The following is a 23,258-nucleotide window of genomic DNA, read 5'->3' as shown; positions in this document are numbered from 1 at the left end:
AACATCACTGTTACATGGATTTAAAGTTCTTACTATGAATTTTTCTTTTACATTATTGAGTGCAGCACTGTTTTTGGCATTTTTACTGTGTGCACGCACAGATCCAAAATGCTGTTCTACAGAAACTACTATAACATGACAGGCTGGATGACTATGATTCGATGATTAGCTCTGAGTGGGGCGCGAACACCTCTCACACTCCAAATGGGGCCGTTTACAGATTGAAATAACACACACTGTTCATGTGTGTTTCAGATTGCAGTGAGCATTTAGTTTTAAAGAAAGGCTTCATTTTACCGCACTGTAAAATAAAACAAGACATGCTTCTTTTGAAACAGACAAAATGTGCTTTGATGAAAAATTATGCAATTTAATCAGTCATTTTTAGCAGGCGAGCACAAAATTTATTATGCATATATTTTTGTGTGTTCAGTATGTGTAAAATGAATAATGTCCTGTGTAAATGAGGGCCCTGGCAAAGTGTGAGGACCTGCAGTATTCAGTATCCCACGTGACACAGAATGGTGTATAATATAAGTAGATTATTGCATTTCTTCTATCCTGTTTGACAGGAGTTAACAAGCAAATGTGCCCATCTGCATAAAACAATTGAAGTATCTGAACATATTTACTAGCAGAATGCAATCATGTAAAACTTTGCAATTCAACTCTTAATAGTATGATTTTCAGATTTTTACATTAATTCTGCCTAGAAAAATCTTAAATTGATTACTTTGATAGTGGAAATTGGTCTAAACACATTCAGTGTGCCTTTCACCAGTTATTTCAACAGCCTTTTCCCTCTCTAAGCACTGATGTTCATGATTCAACCTAGTTTTAATCTTAATTTAGTTTCATGAGGGTCAATTACTGTATTTAGTTTTCCATTAAAGCAGATTTCCTAAGGAAATAGGGCAGGCTACTCACTGCTAATTCAATGTGCATAAAGGACAACTAACACAAAACACTCTGGCTAAAGCACTTGGGTCACTGTGTGTTTTCTGCGCTGGACCGAAGATGAGAGAAAGGTTGAAAAATGTACAGACTAGTAAAGCAGCAGAAACCAAGTTTGCAAGGGAGTAAGATGAAATGTTGTATCACCAATTTCGAGATACAGGAAACATCCAATATTAATAACACCCATTGTACAGGTAATGGTAACACACACACACACACTTTCTGAACTCCTCGTCCCATAAGGGGTCGCGGGGAGCCGGAGCCTAACCTGGCAACTCAGGCCGTAAGGCCGAAGGAGGAGGGGACACACCCAGGACGGGATGCCAGTCCGTCGCAAGTCACCCCAAGCAGGACTTGAACCCCAGACCCACCGGAGAGCAAGACCCAGTCCAACCCACAGCACCACCACGCCCCCTGTAATGGTAACATTTAATATTAATAATAGTCATGTAAGAACTGGTCAGGTTGGGGGGGCAAACAGTTTCAGAAATGGTGCTCAGTGCAGTTATGTAGTGATGGGGACCATTAGGCTCTTGCTCAACACTGGGGACACGTCATTCACCAACCCCCCCCCCCCAGGTCTCTGATGTGATGATAGTTATGTGTGTATTAATAATTGCACTTACCGAACACCGAATTCTACTGACAAGATGGAGATGATTGGTCGCGTCGAGTCACTTTCACTTATTTTCATTTTCAGCGCATAACGGGGCGGATTCATTGATAGTGACTTCATTCAGGGGCGGGTGGCACGTGAGCGATTTAGCCAAAGAAGAGGCACATTTCGTATGCCAAAAAATTGATTTTAAAAGAGCAGCAACAACAACGGGCTGGAGTCGGACAGGAGCGCTTAACCGAACACAAAAACCCTTCGCTTCCTACAAGGACCCGAGCGCCGTCACATCGATTGTCCGATTCGCCACTGCGGCTGGTTTGCGGCGGCTCGCGCACGCAATCCCTGAATGGGCGGTCGCCATGGTTACTCAGGTCACATGCGTGGGTTGCCTAGCGCCGGCAGCGGAGGATGCTACAGGCTCGCGCTGCCATTTTCATTGAGCCGCGAGACAGCGGGATGCTGGATGCTTCGCTTCTGCGGACGAAGCTCACGGGAATGAGGACGGAGATCCGCAGCGCCTAACAAACGGAGCATCATTCCGTCGTCGTCGCCGCCGCCCCCCCAACACCCCCCCGTCCACATCGCATTTATTAGAAGGTGTTACACGTAAAAACAAATAAAAGGAAGACATATGTAATATATATATCGTCGATATTGTACAGTACGTTCCGCTGCCGAGGCAGGCTCGAGTCGCTCGCTGCATTTGTCCCGATTAATTTTCCCGCAGAGCCTGACAACAGGAATGAGTATAGAAATCCCCGAAGGGCTGACGGAGCTGTTGCAGAGCTTTACCGTGGAAGTGCTGAGGAACCAGCCGGCGGACCTGCTCGAGTTCGCGCTGCAGTACTTCACGGCGCTCAAGGAGAGCCAGAGCAATGATGAGCTGCACCACTCGGCGCTCCGACCCGCCAAGGCGGTCAACTTCATCGAGGAGGCCATGCAGATCGACTCGGAAAACGGGGAGGATGAGGAAGAAGACGACGACGAGGAGGAATTCGTAGGTAACCCATGACATGAGCTGCGTGCCGTCGCCGATCGATCGCGCGCGGCCCGCGCGGGTGCTCCGTCGTCGCGTCGTTATCGCGCTCCAGCATCGGCGCGGGACGCGAGCTGTGCCCAGGCTGTGCGTAATGAAGCGGCGCCTCGCGCTGCGCGTCCTCGCGCCGCACTTCAAAGGCCTCGAGTGGCAGGACGGAGAGACGTCTCGTTTTGTCCGGAACGGTCCGTTGCACAGCGTGGATTCAAGAGGCCGCGCGGAAGATGGGGAGATGAAAGGCGTTGTTAATTATATCCTCCTATGATAACTGCTCGCTTCCAGAGCTCAGACCCCCAAGGCTGCTGCTGCTGCTGCACCGCCTCGTCTGTGCGTTTGCTTCAATGAGGCTCAGCGGCACAGGCCTGCAGGGAGCAGTGTGGAAGGGTAGGACAGGGCAGGGAAGGGATGGGAAGGGAAGGGGATGACAGGACAGGGAAGGGATGGGAAGGGCAGGGGAAGGGAGGGCAGAGCAGGACAGGGAAAGGATGGGAAGGGAAGGGCAGGACAGGGGAAGGCAAGACAGGGCAGGGAAAGGATGGGAAGGGAGGGCAGGGCAGCGGAAGGCAGGACAGGGCAGAGAAGGGATGGGAAGGGAAGGGCAGAGCAGGGAAAGGATGGGAAGGGCAGGGCAGGACAGGGTAGGGCAACAAAGGCATGGGAAGGAAAGGGCAGGGCAGGACAGAGGAAGGCAGGACGGGGCAGGGCAGGGAAGCGATGGGAAGGGAGGGCAGGGGAGGGGAAGGCAGGACAGGGCAGGGATGGGAAGGGAGGGTAGGGCAGGGGGAAGGCAGGACTGGGCAGGGAAGGGCAGGGCAGGACAGGAGAAGCCAGGACAGGGCAGGGCAGGGATGGGATGGGAAGGGAGGGCAGGAGAGGGAAAGGAAGGGCAGGGCAGCGAAGAGATGGGATGAGATAGGATGAGAACGCAACCACACTTGGGATGGGTGCAGAACAGGTACTGCCTGTGAAGGCGGCGGTGCTTTAAACACACGTGAGGCACGGGCAGCGTACATTCAAAGCCATGACGGGCCTTACGGCGCTAACTGCTAAAAGATAATGATTATAAACACTTTAGCTGTCACAAATGTGACGTAAAAAAAGACTCATTTATAATGTCAGGCAGAGGATTTTGCAGCAGCCTGCCAGAAGCCGTGTGTGTCCTGTGTGCTGACACTTTTCTCCAAAGCGACTCACAATGTTAAGCTACATACAACTATTTGGCTGTCTGTACAGGATGGTAACTTTCTTGGAGCGATTTAGAGTAAGTACCGTGCTCAAGGGTACTGCCGCAACAGGTGAGATTTAAACCTGCGACCTTCGGATCTGAAGGCAACAACTCCAACCATTACACTGTCAGTTACCCCGGTATTCTATGAGCTGTTCCACCCTCTCTTCTGGTCATGGGATACAAACATACGAGGACTCTAGATACACCCCTCGACGGGGTACAATTTGAAAACCCTGTAAACCTATATGTTTTTCCACGGTGGTGGAGGTGCCGACAGAGTGAGCTCTGGTTCGAGGACCTTAAGGCAAGAATGTTGCCGTCATCTTCTGAACAATGCAGCGCATCTGCTGAGTTAGGCGGTGAATTTTCTTGTGCCGCATGTATGAGAGAAGTTGCGCTGTACAAGACTGACCAGGTGTAAAAGGGGTAAGGCTCACCGGTGTTTACTGTTCGCGAACTTTGACAGATAACTGTCCTCAGACAGGCTCCAATTCACCGATACGGGATTTTGCTTTGGAATCCTTTTAGTCTGAAAAACACTGTGAAGGCATGATTAGTGATACTCAGGGGGATGAGAAACATACATGTTTTAGTGATCTGTCCCGTAATTCAGGAAGAGGATATGAAGCACTTAAATATTCATTTGTCATTCATTTTCCAATTGGCTTATTGGATTGAGGATCACATTGAGGAAGAATATAAGTGCAAAACGAAAACTTCGGCATCTGTTTCCATAATGATATAGTGTAAGAATATCCTTCCCATCAAGTAGTTCCACCTGCATTCACACCTATGTGAGCGTCTGAACCGGAAAAGGTGTGACATCAAAAACCCGGCAATCCTTGGATGTAGCCATGAGCTTTTTAACATTTTATTTTTCTGCGGCTCGTAGCAGAGCACCAGGCTTTGCACAAACAGAACCATGTGAAATGTTTTACTTAAATCTAACACAGTTTCGTTCACAGTTGCTTTTCAGAGGGAGCTCCACATGCTGAATCAGAAATAATGCAGAAGGAGCGAACCATGTGATTGTGGAGAGAGCTATTAAAGAAAATCCTTATCCGATACTCGGCATCAATTACCAGAAATGTTATTCGATTAAGCCTTCTTATTCCTTACCACGGTGAGCATGGCACAGGACCACATGCGGATGTACAGGATCAATAGCCAGTGAGGCAGGACGAGATTAATCCTTCACTATGCAGTACTTCACACACCCACAGAATTCCCACATGGAAACTGTATGCTTGCATTGCATTTGGGTAACATACACTGGTTGTACCCGCATCAGTCGTACCTGCACGCGCTAATAGATATTTTGTGCAAGACCGTACAATCCTTGCTTGTAGTTTTTCCTAGAGAAAAGTCACTATTTTAAAAACCAAGTGGAAACGATGAGTGTTTTTTGCCGTGTTCAGAAAGGCGAACACGCGGAGCTGTCGTCAAGCGGAGCAGAGCGGCTACAGGAGTAATATGAGCTGCAGAAACTGCTCCCACAGGCACTGCAATGGATATGTTTTTCACGAGATGCTATTGTTTCACAGCTAAGTGCCTTCGTTACTCAGAACGAGACCTTTATGATTTTTTTCTTTTTTTTTAGATTTAATCAAGAAGCAGTACAAGCTTTCAAGGACTCGGTAGCCTTTGTCGTGTGTTCAGAGTGTAGCCAGGAAAACACATCCCAGCTCAGAGCTCAGGTACAGCGCAGTCCTGCTGACATGTACTCTTACAGGACCTACATTTAACTGGGCTTCAGCGGATGCAGAAATAATCTAAAATAACAGTCAAAAATTTGAGTACACAAGGGCCTGGACAGTACTTTTAATGGATGGACTGGACAGGAGAGTTAAATCAAAGCAACTCACAAGTTTCCTGCAAGGCACTTTATCTATCTATCTATCTATCTATCTATCTATCTATCTATCTATCTATCTATCTATCTATCTATCTATCTATCCACCTTGCAGTTTGCCCAGATGTTTGACTAAGTACCTTATGTTGTAGTCATCTAGTTATCTATTGTACTGTTCATATCTGTTAGGTTCCGAATGTATTTTTAGAGTTTGAGCAAGCATGATATATTTTGCACTCTATGAAAACACCTCCAACAGAGTTACTTTCCTGGCCTTGGCTTGCTTAGTGAGCTCAAGCTACCTGCTAGTTGCATAGTGAATGAAAAATGAGGAATATCTTTATATAGGACAACTTTTTGATGCTGTGCTCATATTCTGACACAACGAATATCAACAAAGTAGGGCCCATGTCCTCAGAAAGGGTGGAAGAAATAATTGCCACACGGAATATACCTCTTTGCTGCTTTAAATAGCCACATGTCACGTGGAGGAGAACCAGACTGACTGCTGAAAGAACCTTAACGTATCATATCATGATTTTATTTTAAATCGGGCACTTAAATTATCTGTGCTGAAGCCTGTGACGACTTGCTGAGCAGCAGCAAGATTGTGGAACCAGTTATAAAAGTTAAGGATGGTGCTCTTTAACTGAACTCTCGTGTCTCAGGTCTTATCTTCTCTTTTGTCACTTTGGAAGCTGGATTTATTAAGTATAAGCTTACATAGATTCAGAATGTACTAATCTAAGTGAAAAGAACTTCCAGCTCATCATCAGTCAATGTGTTTAACTTGAGTGGGACTGTATATGACTGAAACCACTTTTAATTTTCCATTGCAGCTCCAGTAATCAACCGATTCAATAGAAGAGCTTCAGGTGAGTGAGGTTTATATTTATTTATGAGTCTACGGCGTGGTCTAAAGGAAGAGTTAAAAAATGAAGTGTGGAACAGCAAGTCGGCAGGACAGAGATGTCACACTTAGTGTCACCTATGTGTGACACTTGTCATTATACTGGAGCAATGCAGTAAAGTGATGGGTACAACAGCAGGGCTCCTCCCGGGACTTGAACTGCCATCCTTCAGGTTTCAAGTTTGTGTCCTTCGCCACTGCAATACCAGCTGCCAGATCCTGGCTTTGTGGAGCAGGATGTTCTCTAGGTTCTGATCATCAGAACATTCCTGTTAATGAAAAAGCAGCGTTGACCATGAAAGGCCTGTTTGCGTTTACGTTCATTCATTTAGCAGACACTTTTCTCCAAAGCGACTTCTAATGAACACAATGTAGTGTTATCAGCCCACATACCTTATTCATCAAGGTAACTTACCATGCTAGATACACTACTTACAGTCTTATCAATACACCAGTGAAATACACTTTCTCCCTAACACACACACACTATGGGTGACTTGTAGAGTCACCAATCTGCCTGACCAGCATGTGTTTGGATTATGGAAACCAGAGCACCTAGAGGAAACCTGATTGTTAACAATCTGACTGGAACAAAAGATGAATCAAATGAGTCAGGTGTAGAGGTAGCGTTTAATAAACAAATATTTATTCTTCACATGAAACAAGAAACCCTGCTTGCAGTGACCTGTCAGCTGAAATCACAACCGTGAACTTCAGTCCAGTACAGGACAATCACTTACACTTATGCACATTCAGATCGGTTTAGAATCACCAGTGCTTGAAACACATGTGTTTCGACTGTGGGAGGAAACCAGAGCACCTAGAGGAAACCCACGCAAGCACAGTGAGAACATATAGCCTCCACACAGACTGAGTCAGATCTGAACCCATATTTGACCCACAGCCCAGCAGTTGTCACATCAGTTAAGATGTTTCTGATGGTATTTTAACAGTTCTTGCTGGAGCTCGCGGCTTTATGGAGGAACCGAGTGAGAGGAAGAAGATGAAGTGTGAGGAACTATTGGAGCAGTGTAGCTCAAAAGGCTGGAGGGCAGGGTGCATGCCCATCGTAATACACCGCAGAGGCTTTGGAAGGTCTGCCGCAAGATCACCGAATAGGGCCGACAGTGTATATCACAGGGAATCACAAGCAGTCGGAGGAGGAAGGCCACCAGAACTGTTACTGAGGTTGTGGCGAGGGCATCTAGGTGACTGTGGATCAGGAGAGGTGAGCTGTGGGTTCAAGGAGGCACTGGGGTCTGATCAACCCTGTTTGGATTGCATTGCTGAGGGAACACCCTGCGACCCCATCTTACATCATTGATGAGGCATCCAGGTACATTGCAAGATGTGCATATTAAAATGAACAGCAGATATATTCAACGTCACACAACTCAGCTTACGGCTGACACTGATCACGTTTCTGAGGCCTGTTTATCATCATTAATCCTCAGCAGCAAAGAAAACTTACTCCATTCAACGCTAACAGAATAATATTAGAGTATTTGTTTACGAAACCTGTCAGTTCAGAACTGAGCAATGGATGAATGTGCTTATTTTGCAGTATGTGCTGAAGCGTTCAACCCTGATGATGACGAGGAAGACAAAGAACCTAGGGTAAGAGATCAGTGTTGTGGTAACGTGATGATGATGATGATGATGATGATGATGATCATGCGTGCTGAATTATACTGGTACCAGAGTGAGGTAATGAGCCATACAATGATTTCAGACCTGCAGCCAAGGTGACGCTGCCCACCTTGTACATTATAACCAGCACGTTAATGTGTCCAAAGTAACACCCATCATAATTCCGAATCTTGATGCTTAATTCTGTTTACTTCCAGATCACCTATCCCAAAACAGATGAGCAGAGACAAAGACTGCAGGAAGCATGCAAAGATATTCTTCTCTTCAAGAACCTGGACCCAGTAAGATGAGTGTTTCTTACATGCAGCTGCGGTGCGGCATCTGTCTCCTTCTGTTGCTGCTCATCCTTGATATCATGCACCTTGCATTCGCACACAGTCCGAGGCACATATGAAGGTCTGGTTCCTTGCGGGTGCTTGCCTTGTGTGAAGAAGTTCAAAATCAATAGCACAAAGGTTCTCCTTTCTGGTTCCAGTGTGGTGGAATGGCTTCCCTCTGTCACTCAGAGCTGTTGAATCCCTCTCAGCATTCAAGAAGGATCTCAGAACATCTCTTTCAGACTCATATCTCTGCCGATCTCCTGTCTACTCCATAAATTCCCATTACATAATTTGTCACAGTAAATCTTGTATTTCCTGTCAAATGCTAAATGAATTAAGGTAAATAAGCAGATTAATTTTTAATGAGATCATTAGGGTTAAACGATTGCGTGGAATAACAAGCATTTTTAGAAGGAGCAGCATTCCTGAAGATATGATATACAGTATGATGTGATGTGCTTTATGGACCAAATGCCACAGATCGTCACACAGAAGGTTCAGATCATAAGTAATGACTATGGTTTATAATTCTGACCCTAATGCCCGATCTTCCCGGCGTGTTATCACAAAGTGCTCAGATCAACGGAACACCAAAATGCAGATTGTCTCAAGACACTTCCTGCTTTCTTTGCCTGTATTTGTTGCACTTGGATGAGTCCAGAACATATATTTTAATGAAGACTGCAATGTTATAATTTTTTGCTGAACTTTTTTGTTCACAAGAGTGAAACCATAAATATAAGCAGCGTGTTTTCGGTGAACACGTCATGATCTGAAAATGAAAGAGGAAAAGCCGGATTCTTTCTCGAGTCCTCCAAGCCGTGGCCGTGTATGAGCTCCCTAGTTACCGCTGTGCCGCTGTGTCCACAGGAGCAGATGTCTCAAGTGCTGGATGCCATGTTTGAGAAGCTAGTGGAGTCTGGTGATCATATCATTGATCAAGATGACGATGGGGATAACTTCTATGTTATCGAAAGGTGTGACCTTCCTGCATGTGTGTGTTTGCGTGTTTGTCTATATTAGCTTTAAGAAGATACTTTAAAAGCTATCCGTATAAATTTCCTTTCATAATTGGCCAGCGATATATTACTTTTATAGGCAAAATGTGCTTGTTTATAGTAATTCAGCCTTGTGTTCCATTTCCTTTGGAAAAACGATGGTTTTTTATCTTTCCCTTCTATCGCTGATTGGCGCCTTCAGCGGGACGTTTGACATCTTTGTGAAGACTGACGGCACAGAGCGGCCGGTGGGCTCATACAACAACCGTGGGAGTTTTGGGGAGCTGGCGCTCATGTACAACACGCCCAGGGCGGCAACCATCATAGCCACGTCCGTCGGAGCGCTGTGGTGCCTGGTTAGTGCGCCGACGCCCCCGACTCGGAGCATCTTGTCGCGGTTGTTATGGTGAAGCATGGAGACGTCTTAAACTTGGGCTTTCGGGAAATTTCAAGATGGCCATTTTCGGAAAGTAGGCTGATGAAAAAAATCTATGGTTGAGATACAGTTCCCTCTGGTGGAGATGTGCTGAAGACAGCCCACCTTTGAATCCTGATAGGCGGTACAGAGAGAGTGTGACTGCTGCTGAATGACGTCCAAAATTGTGGTCGGTTAGAGTGCGTCATTTTCTTTGGCCCGAAGGCATTCATTTCTCTCAAAGACTCCTTTATTCTACATTACAGGACCGACTAACGTTCAGGAGAATCATTGTCAAGAACAATGCCAAGAAGAGGAAAATGTACGAGGCTTTCATCGAGACACTTCCACTGTTAAAGTCACTTGAAGTTAGTATTACCACCCACCCCCCCTCCCCATTCTCTTGCAGTTTCTAATTTTCAAATTTTTGAAGAGGGAAACATTTAATGAATCGCATTCTGTCCTTCTGCTACAGGCTTCAGAGAGAATGAAGGTTGTGGATGTATTGTCCTCTAAAGTTTACAGCGATGGAGAGCAGATTATTGCACAGGTAACCTTTTGATAATATAATTCATGCTCACCACAAGCGTCGTGGAAAAATTAGTCTGACGGGTGCCTAATTTTCTGAAAAAACTGATTGGACAACTGATTGGTCACTGGGGAAAAATCAGTGTACTCCAGTGGGGTGGGTAGAGGGTGCCCTTTGACCAGTTATTTTAATGTACACCGAAACGCTTCTGTGTCTCAATTTCACATTTATGTCTAAATGCAGTTTCAGCTGTGAGTGCTGTCCTAGATATACTTGTATCACAGGACATCTTTGCACTTTTAAATGATCCCGATATTCAGGTATTTTACGCACTTTAATAAGCTCTATGTTGTGTTATACACAGAGTTTATTCGGCTGACTCTGTTTATGTCAGCTGAATATTTACAGCTTTTTGCGTCCGTTACAGGGGGATATGGCAGATTGTTTCTACATCGTGGAATCCGGACAAGTTAGGATTACCATGAAACGGAGCAGGGTGAGTTTGAGCACCTCATCCTCGGCTGTCAGAGGCGTACAGTATGTGGTAAACACAGGTGAATCCCTTTCGTGCACTTGCAGGAGCATAGTGGGGACTTGGAGTTCACATGGCTCTCCCCACCTGTTCAAAACCGAACAGGTGCGAAGGGTGAAAGCTGTTCTGAGACTCTGTTGTAGTAGAACTAGATCTGTGCCTGTGGATATGTTTTTCCTGGAAAGGTAACGGGCACTTTAGTGCACCGCCCCCTTTTGAAACTCTAGAAGGCTTATAATATTCTGCTGTAAGTTGTGCTTCGTTCTGTGGATGACTCCGCTCGCCCAACCTTAATAAATGGACAAATATGCGTCGCTGTGTGCTCCGTGTCCCCCTCCCCTCCGCAGTCGAAGAAGGACCTGGAGAATGGTGAGGTGGAAATCGCCGTGTGTTCCAGGGGCCAGTACTTTGGGGAGCTGGCATTGGTCACCAACAAGCCAAGGGCTGCCTCGGCCTATGCTGTGGGCAGCGTCAAGTGTTTAGGTACTGCCGCTTTCTTTGTTGCATCCAGCAGTTCTACAATGCCTCAATTATACGGCTGATTTGGAAAAAATCTCTCTGCCGAATAATTAAAATTAAATTAATTCTTCTGTCTGCTGTCATGGTCACTCATCCCCTGCTGTTTGGTCTGCTGATACTACTTTTACACTTATTTCGTTCTTGATCATCGTTATTTGGACCCAGTTTTCATATATCCAGTGTGCCACATCCAGCCCGGGCCCACAGCATCCAGTGCGGAACGATAAACTGAGACTGCATTTGAAAACTGCACTGAGCAGCTGTGTGAGGGAGACTTTGAGATGCACTGCATTGTGGGAACTGCGTACCCACGCTCTCAGTTGCATTCCAGCACTCTATGGTCTCGCTTGTGTACTTGTGGGTTTCATTTTTTTAATTATTAATTTATTTAAATATAGCATATACCCTTCAAATGTTTCCAAGCCAGTCCACGCACAGAAATCACAAAAAGTATACTTCAAAATAATTATTTTTCAAAATATATTTTTTGAATAATGTTATTAATTGTCACGAATTCAATTATAATGTGATACATGTACGGTAGTTCTCTTGATTCATTTCACTGGCTGCACTTTATTTTATTTTGGACAGTCATGGATGTTCAGGCCTTTGAGAGGTTGCTGGGCCCCTGTATGGACATCATGAAGAGGAACATCGCAAACTATGAAGAGCAGCTCGTGGCCCTCTTTGGAAGTCACGTCGACATCGAGGATCAGAACGCGTGAAAACGCAAAGAACAAAAAAACTCAGACGCATCTGCTGAGAAGAAGCCAAGGTGGCTATAGGAAGCTATTAACTTTTGTCCCAATGCCAGGCGTTTACATAACTGCTGTTTTTATTTCTGGGCTTTCGGAAACGTTAAGCAACATGTAGATTACAGCCATTCGGATCTTCTAGAAAGAGGCATCCGCACACAAACTGTCTGCTTCAACAGTTTATGTGAGAATGACTTAGAATCACTTGGGAGTTTTGGAGTGCCAGTATTTGGTATTTTTTACAACGATACACTATTTATTTATTTGCACACATGTCCGGTTTTCTTGCTTATTTTCATTGCTTCTTTGGTTTTGTCGAGAAGTTTATAATATTAGTCAACAGGTAGTCTGTGAATAAATTCATATATTCATGCTGTTAATGTCTCTTTGAATAACACGAACACTCTCTTTAATATTACAGTTTTGAAAGAGCATTCAGTATATCTTTATAGATTCAAATTTTTCATTACAGTTTCACATCCTGTTTAACGTGCTCAGCTGTGTCTGCTCTGCAAAGGGGTTAAAAAAGTGCTGTCTTGCATTTTAAAATTTTGTCACTGACCTGGACACAGTTTTGTGGAGACGCTGTAGGCTAGCATCCTATTTGTGTGCAGGACTTCTCAGGCAAACACTATGACCATGTACTTATGCCTGGCTTAAAAGACTATCCCCCCTGGTTTTTCTTGGTAAGTTTATCTGTATTATGTGTTCAATACTTATTTTCACGTTTGTTCGATATCTGAGTTAACAGACAGTACAATTCAACTGCACAGAAACGTTTACATTTTCTCCTAATGACTACATTATATTCTTGCTTTTTGGCTGCTTCGTGGTGTTTGGTTGATGAGTTATTCACAGATTATATAACTAATAATACTTGAATTTAGTTGAACAAAATTCAGATCGCAATTACTTATTGAGGTTGTATGTACCATACATAGCCCACGGTGTTTTAAAGTTCACACCCATAGTCAAGCAGAGTTACTTGGTGCTGAGTGGGACAATGCATTTGGTCAAAAATAAACAAAACATTTCAACACTTGATGTCAAGCTGTAAAGTGTCACACTAATACCTGGTTGAAAAAAGAAAATGATATATTTATTTAGGAGCATGACATGTTTTTTTATCCCTTATATACAGTTTCATACCTCAGATTCTAGCCAAAAACCAGTAGGCGCTTTTGCTTCCAAGTTTACTTAGTCCAACTTTTTACATGTACAAGGGCATAGTACAGTATTAATGTTTTCTATACATGAAAAAAGAGCCGCTTTTCTCTAAAGCGGTCCTCAAGTGTTGATGACAAGTGATACGTGACGGAAGTATGAATTCCTGCTGCAGAAGAGTGAAAACGTTGCTTCAGAATTTAAAAAGGCAACAGTCTTAATTACTTGGTGTTCGGTTTGCCTTTAAATAAGCTTAGCAAGTTTATATCCAGTCTTTTTTTTAGTCTAGCCTAGTTTTTTTGTTTTTATTCAGCTTTTGTAGTGTATGTAAACTTTCGAGAAGATGCTCAACGTTATTAGATTCATTATCATTTTTGTCATTACTGTCATGGACAGTCCATTGAGTTATTATTTGTCTACCTCGGTACACTGATAATGACAATTATTACATTTTGTGGTGTACATCCACATCTTCCTCTCTCTCGACAGATAAGGAATATTGTTTAATGGTATTTCTGTGTTTCAATTTAATTTTAAACTTCATCGTGTAAACCTGTCACAAAAATTACCTTTATATGGTTAATGGCAAGTAGCATTTTTTTTAGTGTGTCCATTTTTTTTCTCTATGTAATCCAGTTACAATTCCTTGACACGGACGCAGTGTCAGCAGTGCTATATGTTCCTGTAATGCAGTTCAAAGGTCTACAGACTCAATGCCAGAGTATTTTCAGTATGATATTGTTGATTATATTTGAATTTTCATTACAATAAAGTACAATTTTCTATTAAAAAAGTGCAAATAATCTTATTGTAAAAATGTGTCAAGTTGTGTCTTTTAAAAATTCCTTAGACCCCAGACTGTAAACTCCATATATCTTCAGATATCATTTCAGTTACTTACAAACTTACTTACTGAAAACATACTTTTGTTTATAGTATATAGCAAATAGATTAATTCCTGGACTTGACTGGCAAAATGAAATAGTACTGCAATGAACTAATGTCCTTTCCAGTGTGAACCACTTTCAGCCTCGTGTCCGGTGCTTCCAGGATAGGCTCCGGTTCACCGCGACCCTGCTCAGGACAAGCGGTTATTGAAATTGGATGGATGGATGGATGGATGGATGGAAAATGCAACAGTACACTTTAACACGTTGTGAAGACCTCCCTTATGGAACATAACTATTGTTACATTATTATTGTTGTTGCGTAAATATCAACAAAGGCAAATCTTTTTTTGTTTGGTATTGCGAACACAGTGTGACATAACTGTTTCAAATGTATTCCTGCAGAAGCTTCACACTTGTTTGGGTGGTTACATTTAGTACAGAATGTGGGCTAAGTTGTGACTGAACCACAGGATGACTACTTTTTATTTCAAAACAAAGCAAAACCAAATATGTATTTTACTCGTATAACTTGTTGCTACCCTGTGGAATTCAGACTGAGCGGAATTCAAACTTTTCCACCCCCTTTTCACCCCGTTCGACCCTTACTCTTGCCTGTCTATCCAATTGATTTACTTTCTTCCATATATGTAACTTTTATCCAATAAACCATTTTTGTTTTTAAAAAAGTTTTCTTTCATATGTGTCTATCTCTCTTTCCACCCATTATTTCTCTTCTTCCTCTCCTGTCTAGATTCTTCTCCATCTCCTTCTCGCCTTCATGTCCAGTTGCTTTGTAGCATCATTTATTATTATTTTACACTATATACTGTTTTAAATTCTGATTAAATAACCTGTACATGGCATTTTTGTTTAACTTACACGTGGTCCTTATATAATCGTTGCACATTTATGGTAAATATTCTCCTTTGTAAACAATGCACTGAATGTGTACTAAGTTACAGATATGACAAGATGTATATGATATATAAGCATGATGAAGGGAGGATAAGTTCATGTTCCACAATCTCACCCAAAAAAAATATTTCAGCAGAACACTGCTAATTCAGTATTATATGAGCTTTGTAATTATAAAGTTCCCATGCAGTGTAAATTTATACAGCATGGCTGCATCATATGCTAAACTAAACATTATCTTTCGCACAATAGTAATTATTTTTTATTGTATTCCGAGAGCGGCCTGACGACGACTTTTTTAAACTCCATCTTCTGTGCCCATGGCTAAAATGTACAATTGTTTTCAACAAGAGAACTGGTGTTCGAGGGGAAAATCTGACCAATCAACAGCAGACTGTCGATTACGAACGTGCGGCTCAGCCAATAGCTAGAGAGCAAAACATACACAATCGGACTTTCCATGGCAGATGTAGTTAACCAATCGCGACAAGGACTTAGAGGATTGACATTTCCAATAACCAATAGACTGCCGTATCTAAAAGCACCCACTCCCGCCCCATTCAGTGAATGCCAGAGAAACTCGGTAATGGCGACGGATTTGGTAAGTGGGAAAGTTAGCCGTCTCGATCGAGATCGAAACAAAAGACCGAAATGCACAATGAAACGATAAGGTGACTTCGCACATTCGAGCGGACGCGGGCGAGAAAGGGCGAAAGGACACGGTGGAGCAGGTCGGCAGCGAGTGACACGTCCCGGAGGAGCGAACATTTGGTTTCGACGCCCGTTGTTTTGGCAGCTCGTCCGCCAGAGCTACTAACACACAGCGCTTGTTTTGGTCTCCATCGCAGCCTCTCGGTGCCCGAACACACGGCTCTTCGCCGACGTTGACATTTCTCATAGATCCCTCCTCGGTGACCGCTCGATGAGGTGCGCTCATCGATTCGGTCAGTTAGAGTTAAAAAAGTTGCGGAGCTTCGCTCGACTTCTTTATCGACATGTTACAATGACTGGGCACCAGCCAACCAACAAAAGAGCTCCATTTTCTGCTCTTTCTCTGTAAACTCGGGCCCTTTCCCGGGGCCCTTTCTCTTTCCTTCACCTCGGTAAGATATTTTTATTTCTCCTTTTTTGTTTTGTTCGACATTCGTCTGTGTGTCTTCGCCAAGGCTTATTTTTTATGCCTCAGGGGTCTTACATCCGCTGAAGGCGAACCCTGATTATAAACACTGATAATTGAAAAAGCGGTACATGTGAAAATTGTAATTCCATATTGTGTGTAGTTGCACTAATTCTACTTTTTGCTTGCAAGAAGTGGGTTTCGAGATCGGCTGCGTTTATGTACTTTTTGTACACGCACCCGTTGAACGACAGTTGTATTTTTGTCGACATCCAGTAAAATGAAACGAAAATGGCAAAACAAAAAATGGCCCACGACTGTCTTTCGGGAGACTGGTATCGATAAGCAGTCTTTTCGGTGCGGGGACGTCGTGTTATTGATCAGTCGCAGTTACGCAGTTGTGAATGAATGGACTCTGGAGCGCATGCGCGCAGTTCCCCCGAAGTTTATAAACAAGGCTCGCGTGCAAAAGGTCACGTGGTGCCTCTTACGAAACGGAAAGAGACAAAAGAGCCCAGTCCTAGGGAGCCCCGCCACTGTGCAAACTGAGTGACGTCAGTCTGGTACCTTCTTCTTATATTTTTAATAACTATAAAAATCATTGACCTTTACCTGTGGCCAAGGAGAATTAAAATGTTGGATGATGATTTTACACGGCTTTCAGTACAGTAGAGTATTATTACAGTGTTAAGAACTGTGATCAAGGGTGCTGTAGCAGGAGTGGGGTTCAAACCAGCAACCTTCAGGTTACAGGACAATATAGCCCCTGCTCTTATTTTTGTTTTTTCTTTCATTTATTAAACATATTCAAGCTGTTTATTGTGTGATTGTGCAATCACACTACCAAGGCCTGAATGGTACCATTGCAGGAGTAACTTGTGATTCATTGCTACCCTGTGACTGCAGTCAGGAAAGCTGACATGGCGTAATATGGTGTGGGAAGTGAAGACGCAAGTGGTGCCCAACAGAGTCGACAGAACCCGCCAGGTTGAGCTGCAGGACGCCCCAGGAATGGACGACACATTTGACATGCTCAAGTGCAACGAGAACCTGCCATCCTCACCCGGATACCCATCCAGTGAGACTCACATGGAGTATGGTAATCACAGACAGGCGCTCATGCGTGTTCCTCAGGCAACCCGCCTCGAGCATTACATACACTTCATTTTGGACGGATGTCTGAGTTGCAAACGATATTGAAAAAATGAAATTGAAATTAACGTACTGAAACTGGAAAATGTTTAAAAACTCCACATAGTAATGGCTGTAGATGTTTAACACTGTGATGTCAGAGTAAATGCCAATATCAAATCTCAGACATACTTTATGGAAGCTGAACACAATCCTAGATCATACCGCAGTAGATTTTTATGCCAGAAAATGGTTTTAAAAAAGGTGACTGTTCTGTCTTTCTGCTACCAGATGATCTTCCGGAGCTACAGGAAGTCCAGGAAGGCCTGACATCCCCAGCCGTGTACCAGGTGGAAGCAGGTGTATCCCACCAGGAGCTTCGTGGCGGAGCCTGGAGCCCTGGAGCTGACAGCGGCTCGGCCGATACCACCTGGCTCACGGAACTGGCCAATATTGCCACTAGCCCCCAGAGTCCCTTGCTCCAGACCCCATACAACAGGTTGGCCCCTAGTTTTCCAGCATGCCAGCCTTTGTTTCAGGCAAACAGAGCAAGTTCGATGCACACCTTACCCTGCCATACGATATCTTCCACAGCAGCAAAAAACACACGCACACAACTCCCTGGACATGAGTGCAATTGACACATTTTTTAATGAGATTTCAGTACCCTTACTGTGGACCTGTCTTTTCCATAGATCTTCCCCTGTCCACATCTTTGCCACTAGCAACAGTTTACATTCCTATGCACGTCCGCCCCAGGCGTCCAGCAGTGCCCCCAGTAGTGGCCCAAGCCCCTCGTGTGGCTACGGACGGGAGCGCCGGCGAGTCCGGGTATGAACCATTTTGGAACCCTCTTCCTAGCTCCTGTGCTGATTTTGAGGAATCACGTAAACATAATACATAAACACAATAAACTTGGAATGGAACATGATGTACGGACCACCAGTCTGATTTGTTTACCCTTCCTGGCTTCAGGCAAGCAGTGAGTCAGAGTCGGGTATTTTCTGCATGTCCTCCCTGTCTGATGATGATGACTTGGGCTGGTCCCACTCCTGGCCCCCAACTGCCTGGCACTGCTTTCTGAAAGGTATGGTCCACTGGGAGAGGAACGCACCAAGCCCACCAGGTCTCAGTTCCTCTGGAGAATCTCGACAAACTAGGCAGCTCTGTACACAAGCTCTCTGATTTCAGCAGTGATGCCTCAGTCAAATCCAGTGTTGCTATAGTAAACCCAGAGTAACCAGTCTTTCATTCATTCGTTCATTCATTTGTTATCAGTATAGCTGCTTGTCCAATAATGGGTCGCAGTGGTCTAAAACCTAATCTAGAAGTTTAGGGCACTAAGCTAGGTGGGGACCACCTTGGATGGTACATCAGTCCAGAGTAAGTTAGCTACAGCCGTTCACTCACTCAGACACCCTTTAGGCAATGCTGAGTCACCAGTTCACATGAATGCCATCTGACAGCTGATCTGTCTTCATTCCTGAGTCAGTTGGAAATGAAAATGAAGATTGGATAACCATGAAAAGTAAATTAGTAGAGCTGTGATGATACTTTAAACGGGAGAAACAAAACACAAGGATTTTTTTTGTTTGTGCTGTACGTAGGAGGGCGGCTTCCCAGAGCTGGAGAAAAGTGTCAGCCAAAGGAATGAATTTCCTGTAGTTCCCAGCCTTTCTGTGAAAGTGTTTGAAGAGTTAGGGCGCCCCCTACTGTGCAGGGTAGATTTTTACAGATTTTGACAGTTGAGAAGAGTCAGTTTTGCTGTAAGTTCAGTTGTAAAATTAGAATGTAAAAAAAGGAAAGAACAGTGTTCAAACCACATGGCCTTTTCACATGCTTTATCATTTCTTTGTGGTTAATGATGTTCTAATTTAGAGCTAGATGTGAGGCGAGTTTTCCTTAGTGATGATTGCTGTGTTTGAAGTGCTCTGCACTTATCCCCCTTTTTTGACGCTCAGAGTGTTGATTTTGCTTTGTAAGTTGTCATGATGGGATTTTTCCTACAAACACAGCTATGGTGTTACAGCACAGCTGTGTGTGTTTGAGTAACCAGGTCTGATATCAGCAAACACTAATGTTTCTGTTATGATTATCTATTAATTCAGTTCATGTGTGGTCAGCTTCATATTTATCTGACATTTTAGAGTTTATTGTAAAAAGCACTGTACTATTGAAGGTACAGCCTATGTATGAAACTAGACGATAGAATTAATTTCAAATTTATTACGGAAACAGAACATGGAACGCAGGGATGCCAGTAAATGGCAATGTAGAAAGTTTAATTGAAATCAAAAATGTTTATTGTCGTGGCGATATAGGTTGTGGGGTTGGGTCACTGTGTGTGTCTATCCTGTCCCTTTAGGAACGCGTCTGCGCTTTCACAAGGGCCCCAACGTGGAATGGCAGGATGCTGAGGACCTGGCTGACTCGGATGAGGAGTCCGGCGATGAGGCAGAGCTGGCTTGCCGTTCCCTGAAGGTGCCCTCTCTTTTGGGCTATTATGCATTGTGTGTGGGCCTGCGGCACTTTGCAGTGGCCCAGGTGTAACGGCCGCCTCTCTGGGGTGTCCTTTTGCAGAACTGTGGTTCTGGAGGCCTGAAGCTTGTGGCCCATGAGGAAACTGTGTCTTTTGGCCAGTCGGTGCTCAAATTGACCTTTGACCCTGGCTCTCCGGAAGATGGCCTTTTAACTGCCGAGTGCAGTTTGGATCATCCCTTTTATGTGAAAAATAAAGGTAAAAACTGCAGGTTTTGTATGACATCTTGAGGCTCGATGGTTCAAGAAGCGGTGGATGTTCAAGAAATAGTTTGTAGGATTCACTGCAGACATAAAGCAGAGGCAGCTTTTTAGGACAGGCTGATGTTTGTTGTGGAAAAAGAAACACTGGAGGTCTTCTGGGTGTTATGTGCTCCACTGTGCTGATGTCACCTGACTGAATGAACGTACTGATGAAGCTGGCCAGTTGATTGGTACTAACATTGCTTTCACTGGGTTGTGTGTTCTTCCCCATTCTGCCCTCCTGTCTCCTATCAGGGTGGTCTTCTTTCTATCCGAGCCTGACTGTGGTGCAGCATGGGATACCCTGCTACGAGATACAGGTGGGAGACCTCTGTCTACCTCCAGGACACCCTGATGCCATTAACTGTGACGATTCTGTCGTCTTTGACACCTTCAGGAGGTAGGAGGCTTGATGTGGGCGTTTCTTGGATTGTCCAGGTGTCTCGTGGCCCAAGTGCAACGTGTGTGTTGGGTAAAAGCTTTGCCCCCACTCTCCCCCGCCAGCTACGACTTCACCCCCCTGGACTCGTCGGCAGTGTATGTGCTGAGCAGCATGGCCCGTCAGCGGCGCGCCTCTCTGTCCAGTGGCGGCGCGGTCAGCCCGGACTGTGAGAAACAGGGCCGGGACCTGGAGACCTCGGGTACCTCCCACAATTCCCATGGCAAGACGGGCAAAAGCCACAGCTCAGGGACAACCAACAGCGCCACGCCTACCAAGTGCAAGCGGCCAATGAATGCCTTCATGCTGTTTGCCAAGAAATACAGGGTGGAATACACCCAGATGTACCCAGGGAAGGACAACAGGTGTGTTTGTGTTGAAGCAGGATGTTCTGACAAAAGCACAGTGGCCCTCTTGAGAGAGACTGGTGCTCTGCAGAAAGTAGTTTTGACCTTTTCCCTGGAGACACAGGTCAAACTGTAGGATGTTTAGGAAGTTCTGTGCTGTAATATCAGAAAGTGCCTCGAAGAAAGGTGCCACCTACATAAAGATGATGTAATAATAATACTTCAGTGAAAACTGGCCTCATGGCTTCTCTGGTGTTAGACTTGCTATCAGAGTAACATCATCAAGCCGTATTGATAATGTGCCCACTGTTAGCAGGACAGTGCTGTTTTGACAGAGAGGAGGAGGAGGCATTTAAACTTTGTTGTGATCAGCAGAGATGAATTAGTGCTGAATAAAGGTTAAATAGTTCAGAATGAACTCCGCTGTTGAAGAAACCGAGCGCTGAGGGAGTCTGCGGTTTACCGTGTGCGCAACGCACTCTGTCTCCTGTGCCCCTGTGTGCAGAGCCATCAGTGTGATCCTGGGCGATAAGTGGAAGAAGATGAAGAATGAGGAGAGGAGGCTGTACACCCTGGAGGCCAAAGCCCTGGCTGAGGAGCAGAAGCGCCTTAATCCTGATTGCTGGAAGCGCAAAAGAACTAACTCGGTGAGGAGCAGAGCTTCACTGTGGGGTGCAAAGCACCCTGGGCCTGTGAGTGAGTTGAGCTGCTCTGTCGGGGAGCCCTGGAGGAGCTCATCGCCACATGGAGCGACTCATGGTGTTTTGCCTGTCAGATGAATAGGGGCCGTCGCTCTCTTGAGTGTTATCTGTGTGGGATTTACCCTCCGTCTTTCCTGCTTGCAGGGATCGCAGCAGAACTGATGGCTGAAAATGTGAACTGGACAGAGCCGCAGTTGGACAGGACAGGACCGCCTGGCCCTTGTGTCTCCTGTAAGGGTGACGAGATTTTACTGTGACAGCGAAGATGTTAGCTTAACAGAGACATTGTGTGGGTAAACCAGCAAAGAGGAGGAATTAAAGTGCAGACATTTATGAAAATAGCATATAATCCAGTAAATAACTGCTTGAAATATTTTCTTATATTTTTACCGAAATGCCTTATTCTTCCAAAGTAAGAAATCGTTGAGTTTTTTTTTCAGGTAATTTCATATTCTAGGCTTGAAACACGAGACCCTGTGGTGCTAAAGTAAGGAGAAACGGAGCTGTATACAAATGTCTATTTTTAAATGTAAAAAGGGGAATTTTTAAATGCTTTATTTCAGCTGTTCATATAATTATATTTGTATTACTCAAAATATTATTGCAGAATATGGTAATCCATTTAACGCTGTATTTGCAAAAGAGCTTGGGGGTTATAATGTAGCAAAATCGGTCTAGCCGAGGCTTCTGCCATATACTCGAGTGTGCGACAAAAGAGGCCATACGCGGATATATAGAGACACACGAACTCACACACATACACACAGTACTCGGGTTCTATTACACAGCCCTATACATTTTTTTGCACTTTATACACAAACGTGGATACACGTACATACATTCGTATGATAAGAGCATACCAGCAGAGACTTTGTTTGGAAATACTTTTTCAGAAGACTTCAGATGCAATCATTCTTCAGCTGTGTAGCTACTTTATGCTCCAGCAGTGTGTGTCGCTGCAGTTTAATTCTGTGTCCATAATGTACAGGTCCTTACCCAACAGAACTCTTGCACAAAATGATCCTGTATTATATTATAAATAAAAGTTTGAGCATATATAATCTATTCAGCTGCCTATGTGATTTTTATTTTTGGAAAACAGATGAGTGCATTCATAGCTGTCCCATTTTTTTTCGCATGTTTTTGGATGTTGCAGCATGGAGCAACCTTAAGGGGACGAGAACATGTCTCCTACATGTTGTGTGCCTCCATTATCTCCTAGTCAGCTGGAGTTCATTTCTGCAGAGGTTCACAGCTCTACGTTTGCCCAAACAAGTCTTCTGCATGGTCTGTCTCTATGGCAACCCTGGGCCCGGAGCCCAAAGCCATTTCCACCTAACTCCACAGACCTGGCTTTCGTTTTAACACATCAAACCTGATGCGCATCAGGTCTCGCCTTTTCAGAGCCACCTGCTGCAGGGTAAGATGTTCTTGTTACCAAGGAGCTTCTTTGAAG

The 23,258-nt window shown here is 44.4% G+C and overlaps 2 protein-coding genes across 6 annotated transcripts; both read left to right on the top strand.

Annotated features, from left to right (window-relative positions):
* The first annotated feature begins 1,555 nt into the window (after positions 1-1,555).
* Positions 1,556-14,196, top strand: prkar2b (protein kinase cAMP-dependent type II regulatory subunit beta). Of its 3 annotated transcripts, XM_018747457.2 has the most exons (12): positions 1,556-2,170; positions 2,301-2,574; positions 6,529-6,564; positions 8,164-8,216; positions 8,447-8,530; positions 9,440-9,546; positions 9,770-9,923; positions 10,249-10,350; positions 10,458-10,532; positions 10,939-11,007; positions 11,391-11,526; positions 12,154-14,196. In XM_018747457.2, the coding sequence occupies exons 2-12, from the start codon at positions 2,316-2,318 to the stop codon at positions 12,285-12,287; spliced, it is 1,209 nt and encodes a 402-aa protein (XP_018602973.1). In that variant the 5' UTR covers positions 1,556-2,170; positions 2,301-2,315; the 3' UTR covers positions 12,288-14,196. The 3 variants fall into 3 exon arrangements, 2 of the variants coding, with proteins under 2 accessions (XP_018602973.1, XP_018602972.1); XR_001965925.2 differs by having other exon boundaries at positions 1,556-2,574; positions 11,391-11,919; positions 12,154-12,214; XM_018747456.2 differs by having other exon boundaries at positions 1,556-2,574.
* A 1,645-nt stretch (positions 14,197-15,841) lies between these two features.
* On the top strand, positions 15,842-22,867 carry hbp1 (HMG-box transcription factor 1). Of its 3 annotated transcripts, none has more exons than XM_018747022.1 (11): positions 15,842-15,887; positions 17,310-17,481; positions 17,826-18,033; positions 18,230-18,365; positions 18,510-18,621; positions 19,900-20,015; positions 20,115-20,271; positions 20,571-20,715; positions 20,820-21,119; positions 21,607-21,748; positions 21,947-22,867. In XM_018747022.1, the coding sequence occupies exons 1-11, from the start codon at positions 15,873-15,875 to the stop codon at positions 21,962-21,964; spliced, it is 1,521 nt and encodes a 506-aa protein (XP_018602538.1). In that variant the 5' UTR covers positions 15,842-15,872; the 3' UTR covers positions 21,965-22,867. The 3 variants fall into 3 exon arrangements, with proteins under 3 accessions (XP_018602538.1, XP_018602537.1, XP_018602539.1); XM_018747021.1 differs by having other exon boundaries at positions 17,310-17,502; XM_018747023.2 differs by lacking the exon at positions 15,842-15,887 and adding an exon at positions 15,894-16,389 and having other exon boundaries at positions 17,310-17,502.
* Positions 22,868-23,258: the final 391 nt, after the last annotated feature.

This window comes from Scleropages formosus, chromosome 2, assembly GCF_900964775.1.
Source record: "Scleropages formosus chromosome 2, fSclFor1.1, whole genome shotgun sequence".
NCBI lineage: Eukaryota > Metazoa > Chordata > Actinopteri > Osteoglossiformes > Osteoglossidae > Scleropages > Scleropages formosus.
The sequence above is the reverse complement of the archived record's forward strand: the minus strand, read 5'-3'. Positions and strand labels throughout refer to the sequence as shown.

Bases quoted from the DNA above. Each gene is read 5' to 3' on its own strand.
- prkar2b (XM_018747457.2), top strand. From the start codon at position 2,316: ATGAGTATAGAAATCCCCGAAGGGCTGACGGAGCTGTTGCAGAGCTTT. The intron at 2,575-6,528 runs GTAACCCATGAC...TTTCCATTGCAG, and splicing joins CGACGAGGAGGAATTCGTAG to CTCCAGTAATCAACCGATTC. The intron at 9,547-9,769 runs GTGTGACCTTCC...TGGCGCCTTCAG, and splicing joins AACTTCTATGTTATCGAAAG to CGGGACGTTTGACATCTTTG.
- hbp1 (XM_018747021.1), top strand. The intron at 18,034-18,229 runs GTTGGCCCCTAG...TCTTTTCCATAG, and splicing joins CTCCAGACCCCATACAACAG to ATCTTCCCCTGTCCACATCT. The intron at 20,016-20,114 runs GTGCCCTCTCTT...GTCCTTTTGCAG, and splicing joins TGGCTTGCCGTTCCCTGAAG to AACTGTGGTTCTGGAGGCCT.